Raw genomic sequence first — 26,070 nt, forward strand, 5'->3', positions numbered from 1 at the left:
CTACAATGATTTTATATTAATTTAAACAATACTATGTACGCTACAGTATTCCCTTATATAATAGAATGCAAAGCAATAATAACCTATAATATATAACATAAATTAAGGCTAACTCCAATCGACCATGGGAGTAGGCAGCAGCTTTTAATGCAAACATAATGGCATCATAAAAATCGTATCACTCGATCGGTAGAATGTTTATATTTACGTTTGTGAACCTATAATCAGTTTTTTCAACATATTTACGAAATTATACAACTTATATCAACGTGTGAACATAGTTTCATGCGTTCGATGTCCACTCTGCATAACTACTATTTGTGTTATACAGTTATTTCTTTTTTTTTGACAAGGTTTGTTAACTTCTATGATGTTCAGAGCAATGAGACGTGTCGAATGCGCATGTGAAATAAGCTACGTTTCGATGTAGCGTGTGTGTGTGCTCCACTCGAGTATTGCTATACGTATATAATAATGAGCATGGTATTTACAAGCAATTGTATGTCTTGCGTCCGTCCTCGTACGTATCAGTTACCTGTCGAGTGCACAGAGATGCGGCAGCGAGTCGCGCGCCAGCTGCAGCAGCAGCGGCGACAGTGCGCGCGGGCCGGCGGACAGCAGCTCGCCCAGCCAGCTGCTCGTGCGCGCCGCCTCCGCGCCCGCGCCGCCCGCGCACGCGCGCGTCACCGCCGACACCAGCCGCACCGCCGCCGCTCCGCTAACCTAGGCAAGACATGCTACCAGTTGACCAAACTGCGAAGCGCTTGTACGCAATGTATATTCAGAGAGCTATATTAAACATTATTCGTATAGTTATGAAATAACTTGTTGGAACTGAATTGCTTTAGAATTGATCAGACGTCGTAGTGTGATATTAATTTTACTATACCTTCGCAAATTGGAAGAGACTCGCGAGAATATCGTCAACTTTCATCTGAACGTCTACTGCTGGAACATCAGGATCTGCAAGTAAAAATGAATAATGCAAAAATGTAAAATGCCCCGTTTCATTTCGTTTAATATGTTTCAATTGTTTTTTTATGAATTATGATTTCAATAGGGTTCAATTGTTTAATGTTTATTGTACTAAGTTGTTACCTGTCGCTTGTATAGTGCCATTGCCGAGAGTGAAGTGGTGCGTGCTCGATGTGAGGGTCAACGTTGGCGCTGGCTCGCTGATCAAAAAATAATATACTAGTGAAATATATTATATTAAATCTAAAAAAATCATTTAAATTATTGTATGTAAATTATATTATAAACTATAGCGTATATAAGGCAAGACAAGACAAGGTAATATGAGCAAATATAATATTTTTATGACCACTTTTTTTACAAATGCGAGGCTACGGTATTGTAGAGCCATTTGGTCAAATGAATCGGAGTTTTGACTTTGTAACAGGTATTCTTTTATCTAAATCGCTTTAAATTAATGAGACATGACACTCACTTAGTCTGCAGTGGTTCGTTCCTTAGCTTAAAGTTCTTGAACGCTTCATGACTTCGCATTCCGCTAAACAGTGTTTCCAGGAAGGTGGACGCGACTTCACATAAATCTAGTTTTTCATCTGCACTCGCAGGGAGGTACACCGCCAGATACAGGCTCTCTGCGAACCTTGTCAAAAATAGTCTCGTGTAACAAAAAAATATCTTAACACAATAATTATTTCGATTGAAAGTATGATAAACTGCATAAAGAATAGAAGGAAACAAGTTGTATCAACTTAAGTTTATAGTCGATAAGAGATATTTGTGTGATTAGTAGATGGTGGTGGGTGTACCTGGTGGGCAGGTGTGGAGCGAGCGCGGCGCCGGCGCGGCGCGGCAGCGTGCGCCCCGCCGCGCCCAGTGCACGCACTGCGCACGCGCACGCGCCCGCCCCGCCCGCCCCGGCCGCCTCCAGCGCCGCGCTGCCCGCAGTCGATCGCCACTCTGCCGAAACATCACATTTACAATTGGCTCACCATTTATACACGCGACCATACACTGTGTTCACACAGCTTAGTGATCTCATAATGAGACAACGAAAACCTTCATCTGATGGTCGGTGACACAACCGTCTATAAACAAGGGCAATACACTAGTTTCAAGTGTGTCTTATATGATATGTTTCATATCCTCACCTTGGAATACTTGAGTGACGACGTCCAAGGCTGCCTCGCGGACATCGGCAGACAAGTGCCGACAGTACTCCGCGACCAACTGCACCAGACTGCTCTTCAACGGCTCTCCCATTAGATGTAGACTACATTTCACTACTTTTATGGCTTCCTATCAAATATATTTTATTTATTTACCCTCACCCGCAATAAACGCATAAATTACAATATTTTCTCCACTTTGGAAACTTGCAACTCGTGTTCTTTATTATGTGAATGAAAGAACTCAGCTGTAAACAACGATATTACTAATATTTCCACACAACGACTACGATATTAAGTTAGCATGATTTCATAGGAGTATTGCAGCCCTGCTGGGGTTGCAAATGCTTACAAAGGATAAGAAATAATAATACTGACCGCAATAATATCTTCATCGTCAGTATTCTTGATATAGTCTTGCAGATGCAATTTCTTAAATATGTCCAAATCGCTATTACGTGAGCAAGGTCCCGACAAAAATGACGCCATGATTCGAAGACATTTCTTTTTCTCCGAGGCTGGCACCGTTCCATACAATAGAATCAATTTCCTGAGGACCACAGTAAGGTGAAAAACAATATATATTTTATATCATTCCAATGTACATTTTCGGGCTAGATATGTATGAAAAATCAATAAAGATAAAAGCAGGATATGAATTTCTATAATATACGTCTAGAGCAGGATTTGAAGGACCCGAATAAGTTAAGTAACCGTGCCGTGCCTCACGAATAAGACACTAAGGACCACGCCATCAAGTTGTCGCTCGAGTGGCACCACAAGCGGTTTCGTGTCAACAGGGCCGAGTGAGGGAGACAGATATAGGAGGAAATAGGAAAAACTGTCGAGATAGAGCAGTAAGGATAGCGCCGTCGTGCCGCTTAGCGCGCTTTCGTAGCGGGATCCTAATACAGAAGCACACACAATTACTTATTGCTAATTGCCTTTATAAAAAAATGTACTTTTGCCCGCTGCTTAAGGTTATAGCTTAAGGTCCATTTTTCATACATTTTGTTTCACCTTTAATCTGGGTAACTAAACAAGTATTGACAAGTAAAGAATTTAAATTCACGTCTAGTTAGTGATTAGTTCTCGCAGTTGAAAGAAAAACGACGAAATTTAATACGACGAAATTTTAAAGGCCGAAATATCCATGCATATTAATTATTTTTACGTTTTTCTTTCAACTGCGAGAACTAATCACTAACTAGACGTGAATTTAAATTCTTTACTTGTCAATACTTGTTTAGTTACCCAGATTAAAGGTGAAACAAAATGTATGAAAAATGGACCTTAAGCTATAACCTTCAAGTTCTTTCCCGGAATAAAAGTCCCAGTGTGCAATTTTTCGGAATAATGGGCAAGTTATATATTAATAGGTTTGTGTATAGATCGAAACATTTTGCACGTTGGGGCCTAGTCTCGATTCCCATGTGTAATCGCCTTTGGCGGTTGGCGGTCGGCGGTCCGAGTACGAATTTAAAACTAAAACTCACTTGAATTGGTTGAAAGTACAGCATCGGTCACACTCCATCTGCATATAGTACAGCGTTTTGATGAACTCCACGTGGGCGCACTTCTTCATGAGAGATTCGATGTCGTGGAGCGCGGCGTCGCCGGCGCGCACGCGCAGCGCCGCGCCGAGCAGTGCGGACAACTCCGCGCTCAGTCCACCTTGCTCCTGCAATCATCATTTTTACTTACGCGATGGAAGATACTAATGAACTTTAATAGTAACTACTATTATAGTAGTCCAATGGTATAGTAGTACTATACCATTGGACATCGCTGGTTGGTATTTAATTCTCATCTATGAGAGTATATGAGTCGGTAAGTTCCTGTAAGACCCGCTGTGATTTTCGATTATGAGGACATTATAATTGCCAGGTATTATTGAAATGAAATTATTAGATATTAAAATCTAAAGTTAAATTGTATGTTTAAGTCCGGCCGATATTACTAACATTTATGGGCGGTCGTATCGCTTGTAATCGGCCAATCGACTTGCTGGTCTCGGCATTCATTTGTTTTTAATAATACGATTATACTTACGTTTAATTTGGCTATGATAACTTCCACCATGCCCTCAATATACACATTATTTTTAGTGAATTTATGTAACATCTTCAAGCAGGTTTTATACATATCCTCGTCTTCATCTAAAAAGAATATTACGTCACACAATATACCTCGCGATGCAGTCTCCCTAACGATAATCATATTAGCATCGGGATCACTTTAAAATAAAATAATTTTCAACAGATAGGAAACTGTATTTTTCTGTAAATTAATTATTTCATATTACTGTGTTAATATAAAAGCACAAGCAATTGGTTTAAAAAAAATAAAAAGAACATTACGGTGAAAATATCTTTCGATCAGCGGCCATTCGACGGAAACCATGGATCCGTACACTTCAAGTAGTTTGTTCATACACTCCATCAGTATATCCTGTGTATATTTCCGATGTCTATTGTTTAGTATAGCCAGCATCAATGACACTACGGCCCCTTGCAAATGTCCTTTGTCCGACGGAGATATGTTGTCACGCCATTGCGACAGGGTGGTGAGCTTGAAATATATTAAAACGATCTTAATGAATTTATTTATTATCAAACATGTATAATTACCAGATATATGACTCACAATGTCGAGATGGAGAGAATTAAAGGGTTCGTCATTAATCTCAGCGACGAGTTGTAAGAGGGCGGGCCGCAGCGCGTCCGCGTACTGAGCGAGCTCAGCGCTGCAGTTGCACACCACCTGCGCATAACACACCTTCAATCCGAGTACACAACGAAATTATTCTAAACATATAATATATATTTAATATGAATGAATAAAAAACAGCTAATAATGATTTGTGTAAGTGAGTGTTGTTTGCGTGCGACCTGTGCGAGCATGAGCTTGGCGTTGCGCTGCCCGCGGCCGCACAGCGCGTCGGCGAGGCGGCGCGGCGCGTGCAGGCGGCGCGCGGCGGCGTGGCGCAGCAGCGCCGTCACGTCGCGCGACACCCGCAGCGAGTTCAGCCACGACGCGCGCACCTCCACCTCCTGCTCGCCCTGGGCACGCACACTCCGCATTCATACTCAACACGCTCTAAAAGACCTAACTTAACCATCTTATAGAAAATATTGGGTACCGGTGCCTCGTCCTGCGCAGGTTCTTTGTCATACTCCAGCGGGTTTTGAGACAGCGTGCGTAAGAACAGCCGCGAGCGGTGCGTACTGCCAGTGAGTGTGCCCGCCCTCCGCGCCGCACTCCCCGCCACACCTGCTGCATCCCCCTCTTCTATACTTACCGTATGCCGCACTTTACGAACAACCTAAGCAATACAAACTTTTTACACATAGTTTAATATTTGTATTACTGCATGCAACACATGTCTTTTTTTATAACATTACTGTACATCAAATTCAGAAAGCATGTTATCGCACATATGATATAACTAGCTTTTGCTCGCGGCTCCGCCCGCGTTATTAAGTCTTTCAGGCTAAAGTTTTACATTATAAAAGTACTTGTTTCCCGGGAGCCTATGTTCTTGCCAGGGTTTCAAACTGTCTCCATACCAAATTTCATCTTAATACGTTGGGTAGTTTTTGAGCTTAAGACGTTCAGGCAGACGGATGCAGCGGGGGACTTTGTTTTATAGTATATTTTTTTACAACTTTTTAAGAGGAACAATCCCGTCATACATCATTGTTGCATATCTTTAACCGTTTACGCAGCGCACGCAACGGAAGCTCTTAAAACTAATAATTTGTCCTCGTATTTGCAACATGTTTCATTACTGCTCCGCTCCTATTGGTCATAGCGTGATGATATATAACTAAGAGCACTCCACAAACAAAGGGCTATCCAACGCAAAAATATTTTTTCAATTTGGACCGGTAGTTCCTGAGATTAGCTTTTACTGCTCCGCTCCTATTGGGTATAGCGTTATGATATATAGCCTATAGCACTCCACGAACAAAGGGCTATCCAACGCAAAAAGAATTTTTCAGTTTGTACTGGTAGTTCCTGAGATTAGCGCGTTCAAACAAACAAACTCTTCAGCTTTATATAATAGTATAGCTTTTGCCCGCGGCTCCGCCCGCGTTATAAAGTTTTTCAGGCTAAAGGTTTCCGTTATAAAAGTAGTAGTTTCCCGGGAGCCTATGTTCTTCCCAGGGTCTCAAACTGTCTCCATACCAAATTTCATCTCAATACGTTGGGTTGTTTTTGAGTTTAACACGTTTAGGCAGACGGATGCAGCGGGGGACTTTGTTTTATAATATATTTTTTAGAACTTTTTAAGAGGAACAATCCCGTCATACATCATTGTTGCATAACTTTAACCGTTTACGCAGCGCACGCAACGGACGCTCTCAAAACTAATAAATTGTCCCCGTTTTTGCAACATGTTTCATTACTGCTCCGCTCCTATTGGGTATAGCGTTATGATATATAGCCTATAGCACTCCACGAACAAAGGGCTATCCAACGGAAAAAGATTTTTTCAGTTTGGACCGGTAGTTCCTGAGATTAGCGCGTTCAAACAAACAAACAAACAAACAAACAAACTCTTCAGCTTTATATAATAGTATAGATATTATACAGTTCCAACTGAATAAGTTTTTTAAGAACTGTGTGATCACCTAATGTTTAAGTAGCCTAAATAGGTCTCCGCTAAATAAAATATAATAAACTTCGGCCATGGCGGCCAATCTCAACGGAGATAATCCAAGCAAATACGAGATATTATAGTGTACAAGTGTGTGCGCAATACACAGGTGCACACTGTTTCTTCACTCTCATAGTCCTGTGAAACGGCAATCCGACATGACCGGAGAGAGATCAGCCAGCAGCAATAATTTATAACATTAAAAACCTCCGTCACAATAACTTTTAGGCGGATCCGGGATTCGAACTTAGCACGTCAACGCGGTAGTCGTACTGCCATCTACAATTACAACCACACCACCGAGACAGTCACTATAATCAAAACATAATACTGACATAATTATCAGGCAGCGGCAGGTCATGGGTGGCGTGGGGGTCGAGAAGTGCGGACCAAAGCGTCGGCTCGAACAGCGCGCCGTACGCACGTTCGGGGGGCGCGCGACGCCGTAGCGCTGCGCATGCGCATGCGAATGCCGCGCACTGCGCCTGTCTGCCACCGAAACATACCATCCACAAAGATGATAATTTATTCATGTATTTGTATTCATATCATTTAATATACAAACCGGCATACCAAAGCTTTAAATTAATTAATTACAACCTCAATTTCAATATATGATCCCAATCTCAATCTTCAATCCAATTCCGAGAATGAACCAATCAAAATAATTCGTTTGTAAGCATGTTAATTTTTTTTTCTAATTATATTTTTTTCTATAGATCGTATAAACTATTGGGATTGTTTATTGAAAATGGTGGTAAATCGACCTGAATAGCTTAAACTACTAGTTGTAACAGTGGCTTCTCCGCACATGATATGACTGTGTGAGTAATTTTAGGAATAAACTAGAAGCTAATCGAGCAACGTTATAAGAAACCAAGATAATTTTTTTCTCTTTATGTAACATAATATCACTTAAGGCCGATTCTAATAATCTACCCAAACTGCCAACTACGGAAGAATAAACCAATACAAACTACTTATCAGTAAAAAAATGTAATTATGATTGGCCCATTTCATGTATAGATGAGCAGGTAGCGGGTATGTTTTGCTGACCTGCAGCTGTCCTGCAGTGTGGTGTCGGCGCCGGCGGGGCAGACGGTCCGCAGCAGGTAGTCGACGCTGCGCGTGAGCACGTCGCGGAGCGCGCGCCAGGGCTGCGGCGCGCCGAGCCCGCTGTTCAGCGGCGACGTGCCCTGCTCCAGCGTGGTACTGCTCAACTGACAAACGGACGTATTATATTATTGTATGCTTCCTTTCCTATTCGTTGGGAGAGTTAGAAATCATTAAGCCAAATCATGTTCAATAAACCAGAAAGAGAAAATATTCCCTGCTTTACAATTGTGTGCTTAGTAGTTCGATTCATACAGCTATAGTGAATTATTCTATAACAATATAGTATTATTTATATTTATTTTTTGCGCTTTGCACATAAAATACACATTAAGATATCGTTATTCAAATATAATTTTAGACTAACTATATAGTGATTTTCTAAAATCTATATGAATTTAAAATTAATCGATATATTTCTAACGTAGTTACCTTCTCCATGGCAACTTGTATGGTCGAGAAGACGACGGCACAGCGCTTCACCTGTTCCCGGTACGCGAACACCGGCGTGGGTTTAATGGTTCGTTCCAGGAACCCGAGACCTTTCACAACCTCGCCGGGCAAGTACTCCTCCAAGAACTGAGAGCTAGAGTGCCTACAAAGATTTATTCAAGATGACGTATTATAATTAATCGGCCTATTATAAAGTTGTAAAAACTATACTGACATAGTCGACACGCGGTAGAGACCAAAAACTATATTGTATTAACTTCTTTGAAGGTTATTTCAGGAGATAGCGATTAGTTGGGGCTCCGGCTCAGCATACACTGACTCGACACAGATCAGCAAGAAGAACGGGCGGCTAATGATTGTTTAGTGTAGCTGACGCTTATCACTGGTGTTGAGAAATGGTACTGACCTTAGTAGAGGTAAGTAGAGGCGATGGCAGGCCCCCAGCGAGTCGCAGTTCCAGGCGAGCCGCTGCAGCAGCTCGTAGACGGCGCGGTCGGCGCGCGCCGCCACGCTCGCCGCGCAGCACTCCAGCGCCGCGTCCCACCACCCCGCCGTGTCGTCACCTACACACACACATCTTACAAACACTACCAATCCATACAACCCGATTCCTACCGGCTTCCATTTTAGGTTTATTTGCGTTAGTCTTAGTTTTTGTTTTCTGTTAAATTGGCCGCGATTTGCTTACTAGGGCATTTTTCTTGCCTCGGGTTACCTTTTGAAATAATTCACCCTTGGCCACTAACCGCCTCTATAGTGAGTTAAACTATGACTCCATCCATGTAATGTTTTGTATATATTAGTGAATGCGCGGTACGCGGCGTTTGCGTCTATTCTTCAACAGTAATTTCCTTGAGGATGGATCGCCTTTAATATTGAATTTTTCATAAAAAGTAGTAATAATAGATAAGATATTCCAAGGAATACTTATTTTGTAATATGATGTGGTGCGTTTCGTTTAATTGTCCTAGCCTTGAGTGGTAAACTCCACTCTGTAAATATTTTTAAAATAAGTCAAAGAAAGAAAAGACAATTAAAGTTTCGAGTTAACGACTAACGAAGCTAATATAATGGACGATTGTAAAAGAAACAGTATCTTGCCTGAAGCTAGTTTGGCGATGATTTCGAGCAGGGTGTGGTCGCCGTCGGCGGCGGCGTCCACCAGCGCTCTGAACACGGAGTTGGACTCGCCGCTCAGCTCCCTCAGCCGCGTCGGCAACAGCGCCGCCAGCGCACAGAACGATTCCCTGAAACACTCGTATGGTTCAATACAACCTATCATCGACACTTTAATTGATTGATTGGAGATATTTTTTTTTTAAAGTCACAACCCTCATGATAATATGAATTGATTATAATTGAAAATATATGACGATTGATTTCTTATTTTCGTCTTGCAATGAAGGCGTGTTTCACGTGCGTGTGCGTCTCTCTCTCTCTCTCTCTCTGTGTGTGTGTGTGCGTGTGTGTATGCGTGTGTGTCTACTTTTGACAATTTACTTGTACGCTTCTCCCGGTGGCAACACTGCTACGAGGCTGATCATTTCGGCCACGTCGCCCTGCGTCATCCGCTGTACGGCCCACCGCATGGGCGCGGAGTCCGGCGGGAGCGCGGTCGGCAGACGGCGCATGTCCTGCAGTAGCGCCACTTTCCGCTCGAAGGACACCAGGCTTTCGTAGCTCGACCACAACTGATATCATAATATATTATCTTTTACACAATGTGTTCGTGTTTCATTATTTACAAAACAAAGTTTAGAATATTGATATATTTAGAATTTAGCTCATTACCTAAAAAATAAAAGTTTAATACCAAATAAACACTGTCATTGTCCCAACTCTTTGGGCAATAGGAATCGAGTATTTATTCTCATTGGAATCATTAACAAATAACCTACTTGATCAACAAGATCCAGTATAGCATCAGACCATTCCAGCGGACATTTTCTTCTGACATACCACTGCACCACATCGTTTAGAAGCACTCCACATTTTGTCACATCATTCTCGCCCAACAAAAAAGGCTTTCTTACTAAATATTCGAAAAACACACACATGTTTACGCGACAAAATTTAATAATGTCGTCACAACCTTCTGGTACAATTCCTTGGCCATTAATAATAAGACTCTTTACTTCAGCCTGGGTGAGGCTACGTACGGCCACATTCAGTAAATCAGTTGGGTACTGCATGCCTTGGTTCCACATTTTGAATAGAAGACGGGGCCATTGTCTAATAAAGCTCTTGTTCGTCTCGTCGAGAGAGCATCCCAGGTCGGTGATGACGTTTAAAGCTAGGACCTGGTCAATGTGTCCAGGGTTGAAGATGTTTTGCTTCAGATCCTTGGTGATTTCTTCCAACGGTGCCCTGGAGCAGTACTCATTGACTTTTGAATCGAGAACCTGTTGCTGTTCACTCGATTTTTTGGAGTAGACCCTGACACACGACTTCAGGGACTTTTGTACTCGTTTAATCGTTTCCGAGTCTAGTCGAGGGATGATATCGGCTATAACTTGTATTACTCTCTGTAACGAAAGTTCGTAATGTTAGCGTCATTAACATAGGAAGAAAGCATACGACATTCCACACAGCTATATATTCTAACTAGTATACTCACATCGCCATTATGTTCCAGTAGAGCATCCGAAAACTGTTTTAGGAATATAAAAAATGTGTCAACTTGAAACCAGTCGTCTGTATCGACAACAATGCCTAGGGCTTGTTGCATCACATTGGGTGCGGCTAACCTGTTCACCAGACATTCAACACCCAATTTATGCGCTTGCACAGCCACATACAACGTCTTAATATTAATTTCAGAACACTCAATTTCTTCAACATCCATATGCTTAAACAGTTCTAGAATATTTTTCACAGTCATCTTGTAAATTCTCATATCATCGGTAATAACTTCCATTTTGTCGCTAATTATTGTTTCTATTAATTCCTTCTGCAGCTTTTGCAGAACATTATCATCGAGTAGTGGAATTTTATCTATAAAAGCTTCGGAAGCGGCGTTGAAAGCGGAACAAGAGTTTATTTCAAATGCTTTAGCTGTATCTACCAAAATTTGTGGTAATAGCCTCTTCGACAAATCGTTTCTGTCGTTTAGAGGCACCATGAACGATTCGATCAAGTCTAATCCCGCACGTTTAGATGTTTCTGGAAAAGAAAAATTAACTAATAGATCGTCAATATTTATTGAATACGCGAGTTATTTTGCATTATAGATAATGAGTATTGCAAAATATTTTACGTCAAAACATGCAAGCAAACGAATATGCAGCTCTATATTCGACGACTATATCATATTTTTCTGATAAATGTATTGAAAGGACCAGTCGACCAAACATCTCGCTCAAAATCTTAGGATACTCAACAAAGACTGAATTCCTGAAAACTGAACAACACAGTCAAGTTTTCTGCGGGATTGTGGGTCATCATCGAAAATGGCCATTACTTTTAATGGCCACCGAGATGAGATGATCTACTTTTTTTGTTATTATAGACTTACGAAGTGTGAAGTTGGTCAAGAGAAGGGCCTGGTCGATGGCGGCAGCCAATGCGTCGTCTCCCGCCTCGTTCAGCTGCGCGGCCACGCCCTCCGCCAGCAGTCTTCGAACGCTCCACCGCCGCTCCGGCATTATGTGCTGCAATTTTTTTTTACGATACAAGGATGGTCAAAAAACAAAAATGGCTAGTTTATTCCTACATAATGCGATATTTAAGGTCAAGGAGTTGCAATTGAAAACAATTTTAAATAAGCAAAATGCGTGTCATTGCGTATATTGGTTCACATATGCCAAACTTATGATAGTACACAGTAATATAAATCTTGGCGCGACTTACGAGCAGCACGTGCGCGAGCGCGGCGGCGGGCTCGGCGGGCGCGCGCGCCAGCGCCGCGCATGCGCGCAGCCCCCGCGCGCCCCGCGCCGCCTCACTGCACAGCACGCGCGGGCACCACGACCCTACACACAACACATTATGTACCTACTAACTATAAACACATATACTATCAAAATCGATTTCATTGTTTACCAGTAACAACTCAGAATCCGTTCACACACTTACTGTTCGCACAGACAACAGCCAGGATACTACGTAACACATCCACGTCCTCCTCTACTTCAGCCAATTGAAGTATCTCCCGAAGATCAATCTGTATGCAATAATACAAATAAATATGGAATCGATACTCAGCGCCAGCAGAAATTACTGTTTGAATAATTAATTTCCCGGCATGGTTGATTATTTGAGCGGGTTGACTTCAGGCAGGCAACCAGTTGCTTAACTAAACCTAATCCTTAACACGATAGTTTTTACCCACTTGTAGCACTTAAAATAGTACAGCCACAATATAGACTTGTCCAGGGCACGTACCAAAGGGCAAATACAATCAGGCATTTCTACCATAACTAACCATAGCATATCTTACACTACACCAATAAAAAGTGGCAGCTTGCTGTTGCGCTTCATATAGTGATATATCCGTAAGCCCAAATAACCCCCACTCTTTGTTAAGTGACCCACATTCTCGTTCAACGGTTTACGAGTACCTATCAGTTAGTGTAATGGAAAAACATACATTGTAAGAAACACCATATTCCGTGGGATTCTGCACGGAGAGTACGATGGGCTCGTGACCGCCCGCCGTCACGTCCGCGGGACCACTGCGGCCGCTCGCACCGAATTTACCTGCAAAATGTTCTCCATTCTTATGGGTATAGTTTGAACTGTTCGTGAATATTTTAGCAAATAACTCGACACTTTCTAGGTAAAGAAAATATCTTTACAATTCTTTGTAATGTACATAATGTTAAAATATTTAAATTCATTTATTAGTTTTAAAAATTAGCACTTGCGACTGAACTAATCTGTACTAATTTATGATAATTCACAATGTTACCTAGGAACAGGAGCACATCCCTCATCAGTATTCTGTCTTGTTTTGTATTGGCTCGTTTCCTCGTGCGCAACTTTTCCACTTGATATAAAATCTACAAAAGTGAATGAGAACATTTAATTTAGAATTACTTAACAAAAGCTTTTTTGTAAATTGGATCGCTGTTTAAAAATGTTCCATTTTAATTGTTATAGCAATCATTATCAAAATTAATATACAGAAATTACTTGATCTGTTTGGGCGGGGTCCAAGTCACTCCGCGACAGTAACTCGTCTAGCTTGCGCAGCGCCGCGCACAGCACGTCCGGCGACGTGTCGCGACTCGACAACAAAATCTGAAATATTCTTCGACATTACTGTCACTTCCACCGTAGCTACTATATTGTAAATCTGCAGTACACTAGGATCACATGAACAAATCGCTTCTTAATAAATTGCGTTGGCTTTTGACGCTGATTTATATGTAGTTTGGATTAAAGTCACCCGATGCTTTTGACTGCAGAGAACATAACGTGAATTGACCTGCAAGGCGTCGAGTATAGAGTCAGTGCGGCCCAACCCTTCTGGCGCATGCACTAACGCCAGGCACGTCTCGTTAAGCACCTCTTCATCCAGACACGTGTCCACGTCAAGCAACTGTAACAATTATTATTTGTATATGGTTCATATCAGTCAAAATATATGATAATAGTTATGTTATAAAAAGTTACTTTGGATTATTTTATAAAATGACTAGCTTTTGCCCGCGGCTCCGCCCGCGTTATAAAGTTTTTCGGGCTAAAGATTTCCGTTATAAAAGTCACGCTATATATTTTCCCGGGAGCCTATGTTCTTCCCAGGGTCTCAAACTGTCTCCATACCAAATTTTATCCTAATACCTTGGGTAGTTTTTGAGTTTAACACGTTCGGGAAGACCGATGCAGTGGGGGACTTTGTTTTATGATATATTTTTGTAGAACTTTTTAAGAGGAACAATCCCGTCATACATTATTGTTGAATAACTTTAACCGTTTACGCAGCGCACGCAACAGAAGCTCTCAAAACTAATAAATTGTCCCCGTTTTTGCATCATGTTTCATTACTGCTCCGCTCCTATTGGCCATAGCGTGACGATATATATAGCCTATAGCATTCCAGGAACAAAGGGCTGTCCAACTAAAAAGAATTATTCAGTTCAAACTTAGTTTCTGAGATTAGCCATTACTGCTCTGCTCCTATTAGTCATAGCGTGATGATATAGAGCCTATAGCACTTCACGAACAAAGGGCTATCCAATACAAAATGAATTTTTTAGTTCGAACTGGTAGTTCCTGAGATTAGCCATTACTGCTCTGCTCCTATTGGGTATAGCGTGATGATATATAGCCTATAGCACTCCACGAACAAAAGGCTATCCAACGCAAAAAGATTTTTTCAGTTTGGACCGGTAGTTCCTGAGATTAGCCATTACTGCTCCGCTCCTATTGGGTATAGCGTGATGATATATAGCCTATAGGACTCCACGAACATAGGGCTATCCAACGCAAAAAGAATTTTTCAGTTTGGACCGGTAGTTCCTGAGATTAGCGCGTTCAAACAAACAAACAAACAAACACTCTTCAGCTTTATATAATAGTATAGATGAAAAATGTATCACATGATAGAATTGCATCTGTATGTGTCGGTGTTGCTGCGTGAGCGCGGGCGCGAGCGCGGCGCCGGCGGCGAGCAGCGCGGGCGCGGCGCCGCACGCGCGCACGGCGCCGCACGCCAGCCGCAGCGCGCGCGCGCAGCACTCCGCGCCCGCCTCCGCCGCGCCGCCCGCGCCCGCCACCGCCACGCACAGGTACAGCAACCAACACAACTTCTCCGGGAACACCTGAACAACACACATTTTCCTATTATAACTACCGTTTTCTTATACAACCGCATATTTATTTGTCAAGTTGCAATGATTATAAAATTATGTCATGTACTACAAATACAATAAACTAACTATACAAATAAAAGCTCAAAAATGTCATTACGCAAATGTTGCAAAGCAATATAATACTCCAAAAAACATTTCTAATAGAATATGGTAATTCATCTTAGCAACTTAATTTATATGAAAGTATTTAAACTAATAATAGGTAATAAGATGATACAAAACCAGACCTCATGTTGTTCATCGAGGAACATCTCAAGCAGCATCACTAAATACTCCATAAAATCTTCAAACACTAGTCTGGCACCCTCTAGGAATTTGTCGTCGCCTCCGTCGTCACATTTGAATATAAGCGTCCACAGCGGTCGAAATTTTTCCAGAGAGACGGCGTCTTGACACGACTCCGTTGTTAAAAAGATCACGCAAGACTGAAAGGAGAATTATCTTTATTGTAAATTGTCTCTAGTGTCTGTTTATACTTTAGTGGCACTATACAAGTTGATTTCCCCGCCATATTTACGGAAGTTAGTGTGTGTGATTCAAGGAAAAAATAAGTACCGAAAATTGCATTTTTAAAAAATAATAATTGATTAAAATTAAAACCACACGTGTAATTGCAATCACCCCGAATTCACCCCGTGTGGCGTCAATAATTTTCGGGCTACACAGCACATACACACACAAAGTGCTTTGACGCGCGCTGCGGCCGCGACTAGCCGTGTCGATTACAAACAGTTGGTGCCGTCCATGTGTGTGTGTGGGCTATTAGCGTTGTCGTGGGGTCGTCATCTTCGTCAAATAATTTAATCAAATATTCGAATTCCAGTTTGGGGTAGGGCTTACATTGTATTATTAGATGATTATGTGTACCCTTCAAATATGGCGAGGATGCAAAGCAACAACTTGCATACTAATATCCGTTAGGAAGTTTACCTTTCTCACGCTATCTGGGGAGGCAAACAAGTTGTCCACAACAGTCTGCTTCAGTTTTGTTTTCGGCAAATTTGTGAAGAACATGATCGCCGTCTGCAGGAGTCGTTCGCTGTTAGCAACGTTGGATTCGAGGCACCAAGCTATCTGAAATAATAATTATTTTAACTGAGTTGAACTGCAATCCATCCAAGATGACTTTAGTGTGGTGTCAATATTGACAGCTTGTGGTACTGTACGGACTAGCGCTCATAATATAAGAACTCGAGTCTAAGTTTAAAATGTGAATAAAAATTATTAGTCAAATAAGTAAAATTATTTGTTATTCAAGTGAATATAGTTTATAACAGTGACGTTTAATTGCCATTTTAGTTCAGATTTGAACAAATAGTTTATATATTCGTGTCTATGGAATATACGTCAATGATTGGTGGGCTTGTGCTTACGTCATCGGCGACGCTGTAGGTGACCGGTCCGTGCCGCAGCTCGAACTCGAGCACGTGCACGTCGCTGCCCGCGCCGACGTGGGCGCGCACCTCGCGCTGCTCCCTCGCGAGCGACAACACTCGCAGCGCCGTGAACTTCGTCAGACGGTACGACTTCAGCTGCGGGGTCACTTCCTCATCTATTATTCTCTGTGGACAATATACATTACTTATACTCAACTTACTTATACTCAACCGGTGGTAGGTCTCTCATATGTGAGAGTCCGCTTGGGTAGGTACCACCGCAATGTCTATTTACGCCGCCAAGCAACAGTGTGTGGTCATTGTTCTGTACCGGTTTGAAGAACATTGTAGCCAGTGCAACTACTGGACATAGTGAGACTTAACATTTCACGTCTCAGAATGGCAAGCGCAGTTGAATACCAAACAATACTTTGTAGTTCAGTGTTGGATGGTGTTTCTATAGTTTATGGGCAGTCATATCGCTTACCATCAGGCGAACGGCAAGCTGGTCTCGTCATTCAAAGCAATAAATAAATAAAAAAAACTTTTTCTCTTGTAGTGCTCAACGCGAGCTGTTCAATATATAATACTGCAAATAGTGACAATTATATTTATCCCCTTACTCTAAACGTAAGCAAAAAACTAGAAATTGTCTTATAATCAAAAATTATAATAACACTGTGCACATATTACATATTTAAAGCACTTGCATTGTGGTTATATTAATGTTTGTCTTTACTTCAAAATTATTTTTATAGCTGTATGTACTATTGCTACTAAATATATTATTTAATTATATTTAATTGTTTATGGTGGTGGACACTGACGGCTGTGATACAGTTGATACTAGGACAACCGCCAACGACATAGTCCTAGATAAATAATAATAATATTGTGTAGTAATTTATTTGAATAGTTGTGAGAGTATTTATATGTTAAATTTTACATAACATAACATACATAACATCACGCATTTTATCCCCGAAGGGGTATGCAGAGGCGCAACTAGGGCACCCACTTTTCGCCAAGTATGTTCCGTCCCATGATGTGATAGGGGGCGAGCCTATCGCCATATCGGGCACAAATTCCAGACTCCGGGCTGATACTGAGCAGAAAAACCCAAATATCAATTTGCCCGACCCGGGATTCGAACCCAGGACCTCAGAGCGCTATAGTACCGGACGTGCAATACAACTACGCCACCGAGGCAGTCATGTTAAATTTTAACTAAGTGTAATAAATAAAAAAAAATAGAAACCCGTTCATAGTTCGCTTCGCCCTGTTTCCCGCGAATTCATTGCGCAAGCGTGACAAATTTGTCATTAGCTCGCTTCAGGTTCATTAGACGCCTAATTCAAGAATGATTTTGATAAACACTTCTTTGGAGATATAACGTCTCGAAAAGAGAAATGTCGATGGCTCAGTGTGTACCTGTACTAGTTCGTTAGTCTGTCCCGGCATTTGAAAGATTGCGTTGTAAATGCCTCGCAGTGCGGCGGCGATGGCGGCGTCGTTGTCGGCCGCGAGCTGTCGCCACAGCGCGCGCCGCAGCGCCGCGTCGTCGAGCAGGCGCTCCGCGAAAAGCGGCGCGTGCGCACTCAGGATGCCCAGCACCACTGCACACAAATACCCATGCTGCAATGCTTTCCTTTAAGGTGGTAGCTCAAGGTCCATTTTCATACATTTTGTTTCGGCTTTAATCTGGGTAACTAAACAAGTATTGGCAAGTAAAGAATTTAAATTCACGTCTAGTTAGTGATTAGTTCTCGCAGTTGAAGAAAAACGTAAAAATAATTAATAATCATGGATATTTCGGCCTTTAAAATTTAATATGACGAAATTTTAAAGGCCGAAATATCCATGATTATTAATTATTTTTACATTTTTCTTTCAACTGCGAGAACTAATCACTAACTAGACGTGAATTTAAATTCTTTACTTGCCAATACTTGTTTAGTTACCCAGATTAAAGCCGAAACAAAATGTTTGAAAATGGACCTTGAGCTACCACCTTAATGTGTATTCTTTGAGCTACACTTTGCGTATTTAAACAAATATTTAAGTTATTTGGCCAAAACATCAACTTAGTATATAGGATGTCCCAAAAAATAGTGTTAAGCGGAAATCCACAGATAGAGCAAATATTCAGAAAAAATATCATACCTCGAAAACTATGCAAATCGCAGAACACACATGGGGCTAAATCGAGTACCACAACGTGTTTTCTATCGCTGGACCTCTCCTTGGCATTATTTCTTAGGACAAACAGTATAAAAGACCCAAAGTCGATAATGTTTGTCCAAAAGGTGCAAATACTTTGACAAATACGCTAATGTAGTACAGCCATTGTAATTTATTCTGGTACAGCAAAACAAATATACTCATTATTATGATGAGTATAGTCAAAGGTCACATTTACAAACGAAAGATGAAAAGTATCATCATTCAAATATACGTCAAAATTCCCAGCTTACCTTTATCACACTTGGGTCTGAGTATAAGTTCCTTAGTTAACTTATCATAGAGCAGTATGAGATCACTTGTGGGCAGGTCCTCACCAAAGTTCTTGAATAGTCCAGTCAAGCCTTGCAACGCACTGCACATCACTTGATGCTGAAAGTCATGGGGCCTAATGATTATATAATACTCGCCTCTACTTACGGCTCCGCCTGCGTGACTGTTTTTCCAAGAAATAAAAGTGCAATTATGTATATTCCCTATGTAAAAAAAATGCTTACAACTACTTACTCTAAAAGTAGGTCTATCCGTGCCTGAATTTCATTGAAATTCAAGCGGAAGCCGGTTCAAAAATTCAAATGTTTTTATCAACTTCCGAAATAATCTTAGTAGCATTGTGATAAAGTATTATGATCAAACTACTTACAGAATTTCTGTCGCCATAGAGTACATTAGAGCTTAAAAATGTTCTAAGTATGGTTTCAATATTATTTTCGACCTGATCAGGGTGGTACTCGCATATAGTACCTACAATCACAAAAAATAATCTTAAACAGAACGGAATGATGACCACTAAAACTTGTGTTGGTCGTCACAAAATACACAGTCTTCATTTGGAATGTTTACATCTCCTGGCTAACTTACCTATAAGCAAAGCAAGTTGCGTCTTAGAATTTTTCGAAATTAACAGCTGTTCAATGAACCGCTCTGCATCCCTCGCACCCAGCGCCGAGCGCCGCGCCACCTGAGCCAAGCACGTCAGCGCTTGGTTGGCGGTCTTAGGTGGGTATTCCAGCTTGCAAACCTGAAAAGTGCACATTTATGATGAAAAACATCGACTTACAATATTTTGAAACCACACCTGATAAAGTGACTGTGTATATCAATGATTCCCAAAGTGGACCAGGTGAAGCTCCGGGGGTCCACGGGAGACTTGACGGGATTCTACGTAGGCTGGAAAACGGGGGTCGACAATTCGTAAGCAGGGGTCTACGATAATTTATCTGGTTTGATAGTAAAGTACTAAAATGTTGGTTAGACTTCGCCTATGTAGACAGATAATATTGATAGGGGTCGTAAGAGGCACGGTGACCCTAACATACTCCCCCACAATGGCCAGGGGGTATTTGCAATGCACTTTCTCTGCGAAACCTAAAAAGTTCCACTATAACCATCAAAATTTTGAAAGGGGTCTATGAGAAAAAAAAGGTTTGGGACCCTCTGGTGTCTATGAAATGGTGATAATAATTAATTCCAAAGCTAATAAATATGGTGACTATAATCTTCATTGTCATCCCAACATATATTAATATAAAAGAGATTAAAAGAGCCTCACTCCATTACCTGAACAATGTCTTCATAGTGCTGTTCTACAGAATCTCCGAACTTGGTGACAATATCAGTCAGGAGCTTAAAAGCACCTTCAAGTAATTTTCCCCATGTCTCGACCTTACGCTGTGATGATATTGTTGTAAGTAGCTCCACTGGTTTATATAGCAAGGAGTTTATAAACCAATCTGGTGGCAGGATAAAAAATAAAAAAAATCAGATATTTTCCCCATGTAATATTTTATATTAAATTTTAATTGTATTTAATACTTATTTCAAATGGTGCTAAGTCCTCTTTAACCATGGGTTTAGCCTTCACAAGTGTGTTTGTGAAGGTTCTTAGGTCTTGCGTATTTGGGTACTGCTGCACTAGTGCTTCCCATTGCTCCATTTTGCTCTGTTAAATGCAATATTAATTATATAATTACATAGCTTTAGCTCACAGCTCCAGACGCGTGAAAAAGTTTTTCCGGGATAAAAGTACTGCTGTCTATTTCCTTAACAGGGTCTTAAACTATCTCCATACCAAACTTTATCAAAATCCATCGGGCATTATTGGAGTTTTTCGCATTCAGCCAAATGCCATTAGACCGCGCTAAATGGATATGGCCGCGTTTAGTCCTTAGAAAAAAAGGCAGATTATGTTTATATTATAATACTAGCATTTGTCCGCGGCTGCGCCCGCGTAATAAAGTTTTTCGTTATAAAAGTCACGCTATATATTTTCCCGGGATAGAAACTTTAACCATTTACTGAGCGCACGCAACGGAAGCTCTTAAGGGAAATTAATTTTCCCTGTTTTTGCAACATAATATATTGATGCTCCGCTCTTATTGGTCATAGCCTGATCTTATACATCCTATAGCCATCCCTGATAAATGAACTTTCCAACAATGAAATAATTTTTCGATTAGAACCTATAATTCTTGAGATTAGCGCATTCAAATAAACAAATGAAACAACAAATTCTTCAATGAATTATAATAGTATAGATTCCAGGATAAAAATCGCGCCATATTTTCTCCCGGGATAGAGAGTAGCCTATATCCTTACCAGGGTCTCTAACTATCACCATACCAAATTTTAACGAAATCCGTTGGGTAGTTTTTGAGTTTATCATATTCACGCCCGAAAACTCAAACGCTACTTAAATATTTAAGATGGCCTCACGGATTTAAGCATTCGTTATCTTTGAAATTGGTATACTGAAACGTCACTTATTTCCTAAACTTAAATTTAAGGCGACGAAGGTTTAAGGTCCGCTTATTGATTCAAACAGTATTCACAAACCCTGCTTAAAGTTTGACAGCTATTTAAGGCCGCCTTATATGGCTGTTAATTGAGATTAATTTGAGAGTGCTTGCGACTACTCTCAAATCTTTACGCTAAAATATTTATTGTTGTGTTAGTAGTTATTATATTCTCTTTCGATTTAATAAAATGTCTTTTTCTTCACTATCATCACTGTCTGAAGAAGAATATAGTGTCAATCGAAGAAATCGAGAGAAATTAGACACTTTCGAAGAGTACAGTGATGATGAATTTAAAAGAAGATTCCGACTCAGCAAGGAAACAGTTCTTCATTTATGTTCATTAATTCAGGAATTGTCCTAAATTATGCTTTTTTAATTCAGGAATTGTCATTTCAGGAATGTTCATTCATCATATTGATTTAAACTGGATATTGATCCAGCCTAGCCGGTCATAAAAAGAAATACCAGATATTGATTGCCCTTCGTTTCTTTGCCACAGGCACCAATCAAAAGGTCATCTAGAATATTTTTCATGTGTAGTAACCTATGGTACATCATGTTGTACTCATATCATGGAACTAGTTGTGCCTGTGCTTATATCATGGATCTAGTTGTGCCTCTGCCTACCCCTTCTAGGATGATTAGCTTTATTATGTGTCTATGTAACAGTTTTAAGGGAAATAAATTTTATTGAAAGTCTGAACATGTCTGAATGAAGAAATAATTATTAGAGAAGCAAGAAGAAACTTTATTGTATTTATTATATTTTGATATTGTAATTCTTATATATCAGAGATATAAACATTACATTACAGACATTTTGCTACACATAGTACATATATATAGATATGAGTACAATATGGTACATCATATTGTACTCATATCATGGAACTAGTTGTGCCTCTGCCTACCCCTTCTAGGATGATTAGCTTTATTATGTGTGTATGTAACAATTTTAAGAGAAATTAATTTTATTGAAAGTCTGAACATGTCTGAATGAAGAAATAATTATTAGAGAAGCAAGAAGAAACTTTATTGTAATTATTATATTTTGATATTGTAATTCTTATATATCAGACACATAAAATTTCATTACAGACATTTTGCTACACATAGTACATATATATAGATGCCTGCAGAAGTCTATTTATTGAATAAATTATTGATTGATTGATTATATATATCACACAAGAGAACCCACGGCCTCTCACTTCACAGCCGGCTACTCGCCTACAGCTCACTGCCTGTGTTCCTCACGGGAGCTGCCAATAAAACAAATATTATTATTATTATTATTATGTTGTATCTTTCCTGCGGAAAATCACGGCATAAAGGCCGGTCCTTTTGGAAGGCTTGCGTGGGGACATGGATCCGACACGTAGAGGCCCCTTTAAGATACATTACTCTAGTTGGGGTTTATACACCTTGCGAGTACTCTCTCTGTCTATACTTATGGAGGAAATACAGCCAAAGACAGCGCTTGCAAGGTGCAGGGACTATTGCAGAAAAGATGGGAATTATACTGGGTCTATGGATGGGATCTAGCTGGACTGGTTGCTGGGCTATTGATTGAGACAACGGGGCGCCTGCCAAGTAAAATGTCTCAATCTTATGTATTCAAGGCAGGCGGTGACTTGCCCCCACTAGATGGGCATCCCATAAGTGGCGTAAGCCAAGGACGCAACACCGGTGTGGGTGGCTTAAGGGTGTCGAGAGGTGTGCACCGATTTCACCATCGCGGGTCGCTATCGCGTCCCGGAGCGGGTTTCCTCGCTATTACGCAGATTGAGCACTTCCACCCTGGAGCTGAGGTTCTTAGCTCTTGCGACTTCCACCCCTAGCCGGCCAGTTAAGGCAAGCCAAGGGTCAGGGGGTCTCATTTAGCCCCCACGGAATCAGGGAACGCGGTGTCTCCACTCACCGTCGGCTCGCCACAAAGCCGCACCTGCGGGCTTATTATTATTATTATTATATACATCAGGCAGGCAGTTGAAACAACTGATAATGCCCGCATCTCGCTATTACTACAGGTTTTCATTTGCAGCTAAGTAATTGTCCAGTCGGTTCTTAAACTGGTTTATGTTTCCAGGTGTAACCACATGTTCTGGGAGTTTATTCCACGCTCTGACCACTCTATTACTCAAGAATATATTTTTAAAAATTATTTAACAAAAAAAAAAACATCAGCCACATGATATCCATTGCTGAACAAAGGCCTCCAGCAAAAATTTCCAGATGGAATGTCGGAAGCAGCCCGCATCGAGCAATGCCCTTTTTTCTTAATTATGTCAATGAGCCTCCAAATAAATCCAATACTTACTTTTTCACTATATCCAGCAGTTCTTGTTTTTCTATTTATCTATGTCAACCCCTTTTTTGGGTTTTGTTATTTGAAGACCCCATTGATAAATGATATAATTACAAAATATAAACTTCTGTGGTAAGACACGAAATAAGAATTATGAATATTGTTAACAAAGAGAATATAATCACTATGATTTAATTGTTGAAGAAAATTTGACAGAAGTTTTTTCTAAAGTGATTATGTCAATCTCAATACTGATCATGCTGCCAAATGGCAAGTATAAATAAGTTGGAATGTATTTACTACAACAATGTTGAGAATTTAATAATTAAAAATCATTTTAATTAAACTGCATATTACGTTATATGATTTTTTATGTTTCATAAATTATGCTGCGTGAAACGACACATAAATATCATTTTATTAAAATTATGTAAACTAAAACAAACTTTTTATAATCTATAGCAAATTAACTGCTCCTCAACTGAGTTTTCTGTAAAATCTTTTAACCCGTGAGGTAGCTGAATGTTTGCCGGCAAACATTGACAGCTACGCGTGTGACGGAAAAATAACCTTATTATGTAGTATATATGTAGTATATAAGGTTATAATCCCGTGACACACGCAAATGTCATGTAGCTGTCTTGGCTCGCCGGCGATTCACGAGAGACCAAGAGTTAATGTACGTTTGAGAATGCCATTTAAATTAAGTAGCCTGTTAAATTTAAGTAGGCCTCAGACAAGTTGGTTGGTTGAGTAGCGTTTCAGTATTCGGGCGTCAGTCAGACAGACAGATGTGGCTGGGGTCTTTGTTTTATGATATAATTTTTTGAATTTTTTAAGAGCTATTCTGTCGAACATTATTGTTGCATAACTTTAACCGTTTACACAGCGCACGCAACAGAAGCTCTCAAAAGTAAAAAATTCTCCCTGCTTTTGCAGAATTTTTCATTACAGCTCCGCTCTCATTGGTCATAGCGTGATGATATATAGCCTTCTGTGAACAAAGGGCTATCCAACACTAAAAGAATTTTTCAATTTAAACCGATAGTTCCCGAGATTTGCACATTCAAACAAACTCTTCAGCTTTTAATAGTACAGATATATTTTACGAGGAACAATTTCTTCTTAGATGATTGTTGAGTAACTTTAAGCGTTTACTTAGAGCATGTAATGGAAGCTCTCAAAAAAAATTATTTTGCGTTTTTGCAAAATTTTTCATTGATGCGCTCCTCCTTCTGGTCTTAGTCTAGTCTAGTCTTCGGATTCTCTGTCATTAGTTAGCTTAATCATTTTATGTGCATTATAATTGCCATTTACACCATACAATTTAAAAGGAATATGTTAAGAGTTATCGTAAAATTAAACCATGTCCCGGATACCTACTGTTACTAAAAGCCGAGCGATGACTCGCGCTAAGACGGACACAACGACAAAAAATATACTAAATAATATTAAGTATAATATACTATATATATACTATAATTATCTACATCGTTTTCACAATAAACACAATTATGTTTAAAAGAAACTTACCGAAAATTAAACAATAAAAAACAAGCTCATAACATAAATTTACTAACTTTTCCCTTCGTAGAAATAACTTCTTCTTCTTTATATTATTATGGCGTAGAAATAACAAATAGCCACTACGTTAAATTATCAACAACTTGCCGCCTGATCAGCTGTCATTTGTCACAGTGTTTTTTTTTGGTTTGATTTACTCCTAAGGAGAAGGCAAAGGCTCTTAGCCATACAGCCTAGATTTTGTCACAGTGTTTGTCACAATGATAAAAGAGTATAGAGGATGAGTGATATGGTCACGTGACATGCGGCACATTTAATGCATAAAATGGCGTCGACTCCGCCCTTTACAATAGTGATATACTAGTACCGAAAATTTTGTATCGACATCGAAGAATTAAAAGAGAGACATAAAAGATCAAATACGAAAGAGGTTGGGTTCTACCATAATATAAATATAACAAAGCATAATATAAACAAACAAACTGAAACTGATTTATAAGTAACAATTGTTAAAGAAAGCAGTACCTGCTGTGACAAACATCCAGTTGTGTTTGATCTATATATGTATGTTGCACTATTCCTTGCTAAAAATTTAAGTTACAGATTAAGATATTTACTTAATACATGATAAATGGAAT

The 26,070-nt window shown here is 40.1% G+C and overlaps 1 protein-coding gene across 1 annotated transcript in view; it reads right to left on the reverse strand.

Moving 5' to 3' along the window:
* Positions 1 to 25,549, reverse strand: part of LOC115450775 — a 38,073-nt gene extending 12,524 nt beyond the window's left edge. The window contains exons 1-39 of the mRNA XM_037443395.1: positions 25,442 to 25,549; positions 20,618 to 20,744; positions 20,363 to 20,535; positions 19,664 to 19,823; positions 19,446 to 19,546; positions 19,036 to 19,174; positions 17,993 to 18,177; positions 16,559 to 16,747; positions 16,116 to 16,259; positions 15,413 to 15,610; positions 14,913 to 15,134; positions 13,799 to 13,912; positions 13,504 to 13,611; positions 13,280 to 13,370; positions 12,959 to 13,068; positions 12,445 to 12,532; positions 12,220 to 12,341; positions 11,885 to 12,020; positions 10,988 to 11,532; positions 10,269 to 10,895; positions 9,871 to 10,061; positions 9,472 to 9,617; positions 8,777 to 8,933; positions 8,350 to 8,512; positions 7,861 to 8,024; positions 7,140 to 7,293; positions 5,284 to 5,466; positions 5,033 to 5,203; positions 4,788 to 4,904; positions 4,502 to 4,712; positions 4,194 to 4,300; positions 3,638 to 3,822; positions 2,520 to 2,691; positions 2,124 to 2,271; positions 1,782 to 1,932; positions 1,451 to 1,615; positions 1,099 to 1,175; positions 890 to 963; positions 536 to 723 (exon numbers count right to left, since the gene is read on the reverse strand). Of these exons, the coding sequence (XP_037299292.1) occupies positions 536 to 723; positions 890 to 963; positions 1,099 to 1,175; positions 1,451 to 1,615; positions 1,782 to 1,932; positions 2,124 to 2,271; positions 2,520 to 2,691; positions 3,638 to 3,822; positions 4,194 to 4,300; positions 4,502 to 4,712; positions 4,788 to 4,904; positions 5,033 to 5,203; positions 5,284 to 5,466; positions 7,140 to 7,293; positions 7,861 to 8,024; positions 8,350 to 8,512; positions 8,777 to 8,933; positions 9,472 to 9,617; positions 9,871 to 10,061; positions 10,269 to 10,895; positions 10,988 to 11,532; positions 11,885 to 12,020; positions 12,220 to 12,341; positions 12,445 to 12,532; positions 12,959 to 13,068; positions 13,280 to 13,370; positions 13,504 to 13,611; positions 13,799 to 13,912; positions 14,913 to 15,134; positions 15,413 to 15,610; positions 16,116 to 16,259; positions 16,559 to 16,747; positions 17,993 to 18,177; positions 19,036 to 19,174; positions 19,446 to 19,546; positions 19,664 to 19,823; positions 20,363 to 20,535; positions 20,618 to 20,738 (6,497 nt within the window). The 5' untranslated portion in view covers positions 20,739 to 20,744; positions 25,442 to 25,549. The remainder of the gene's footprint in view (positions 1 to 535; positions 724 to 889; positions 964 to 1,098; positions 1,176 to 1,450; positions 1,616 to 1,781; positions 1,933 to 2,123; positions 2,272 to 2,519; positions 2,692 to 3,637; positions 3,823 to 4,193; positions 4,301 to 4,501; positions 4,713 to 4,787; positions 4,905 to 5,032; positions 5,204 to 5,283; positions 5,467 to 7,139; positions 7,294 to 7,860; positions 8,025 to 8,349; positions 8,513 to 8,776; positions 8,934 to 9,471; positions 9,618 to 9,870; positions 10,062 to 10,268; positions 10,896 to 10,987; positions 11,533 to 11,884; positions 12,021 to 12,219; positions 12,342 to 12,444; positions 12,533 to 12,958; positions 13,069 to 13,279; positions 13,371 to 13,503; positions 13,612 to 13,798; positions 13,913 to 14,912; positions 15,135 to 15,412; positions 15,611 to 16,115; positions 16,260 to 16,558; positions 16,748 to 17,992; positions 18,178 to 19,035; positions 19,175 to 19,445; positions 19,547 to 19,663; positions 19,824 to 20,362; positions 20,536 to 20,617; positions 20,745 to 25,441) is intronic.
* Between the last annotated feature and the right edge of the window lie 521 nt (positions 25,550 to 26,070).

The sequence above is a fragment of the Manduca sexta genome, chromosome 26 (assembly GCF_014839805.1).
Source record: "Manduca sexta isolate Smith_Timp_Sample1 chromosome 26, JHU_Msex_v1.0, whole genome shotgun sequence".
Lineage (NCBI taxonomy): Eukaryota > Metazoa > Arthropoda > Insecta > Lepidoptera > Sphingidae > Manduca > Manduca sexta.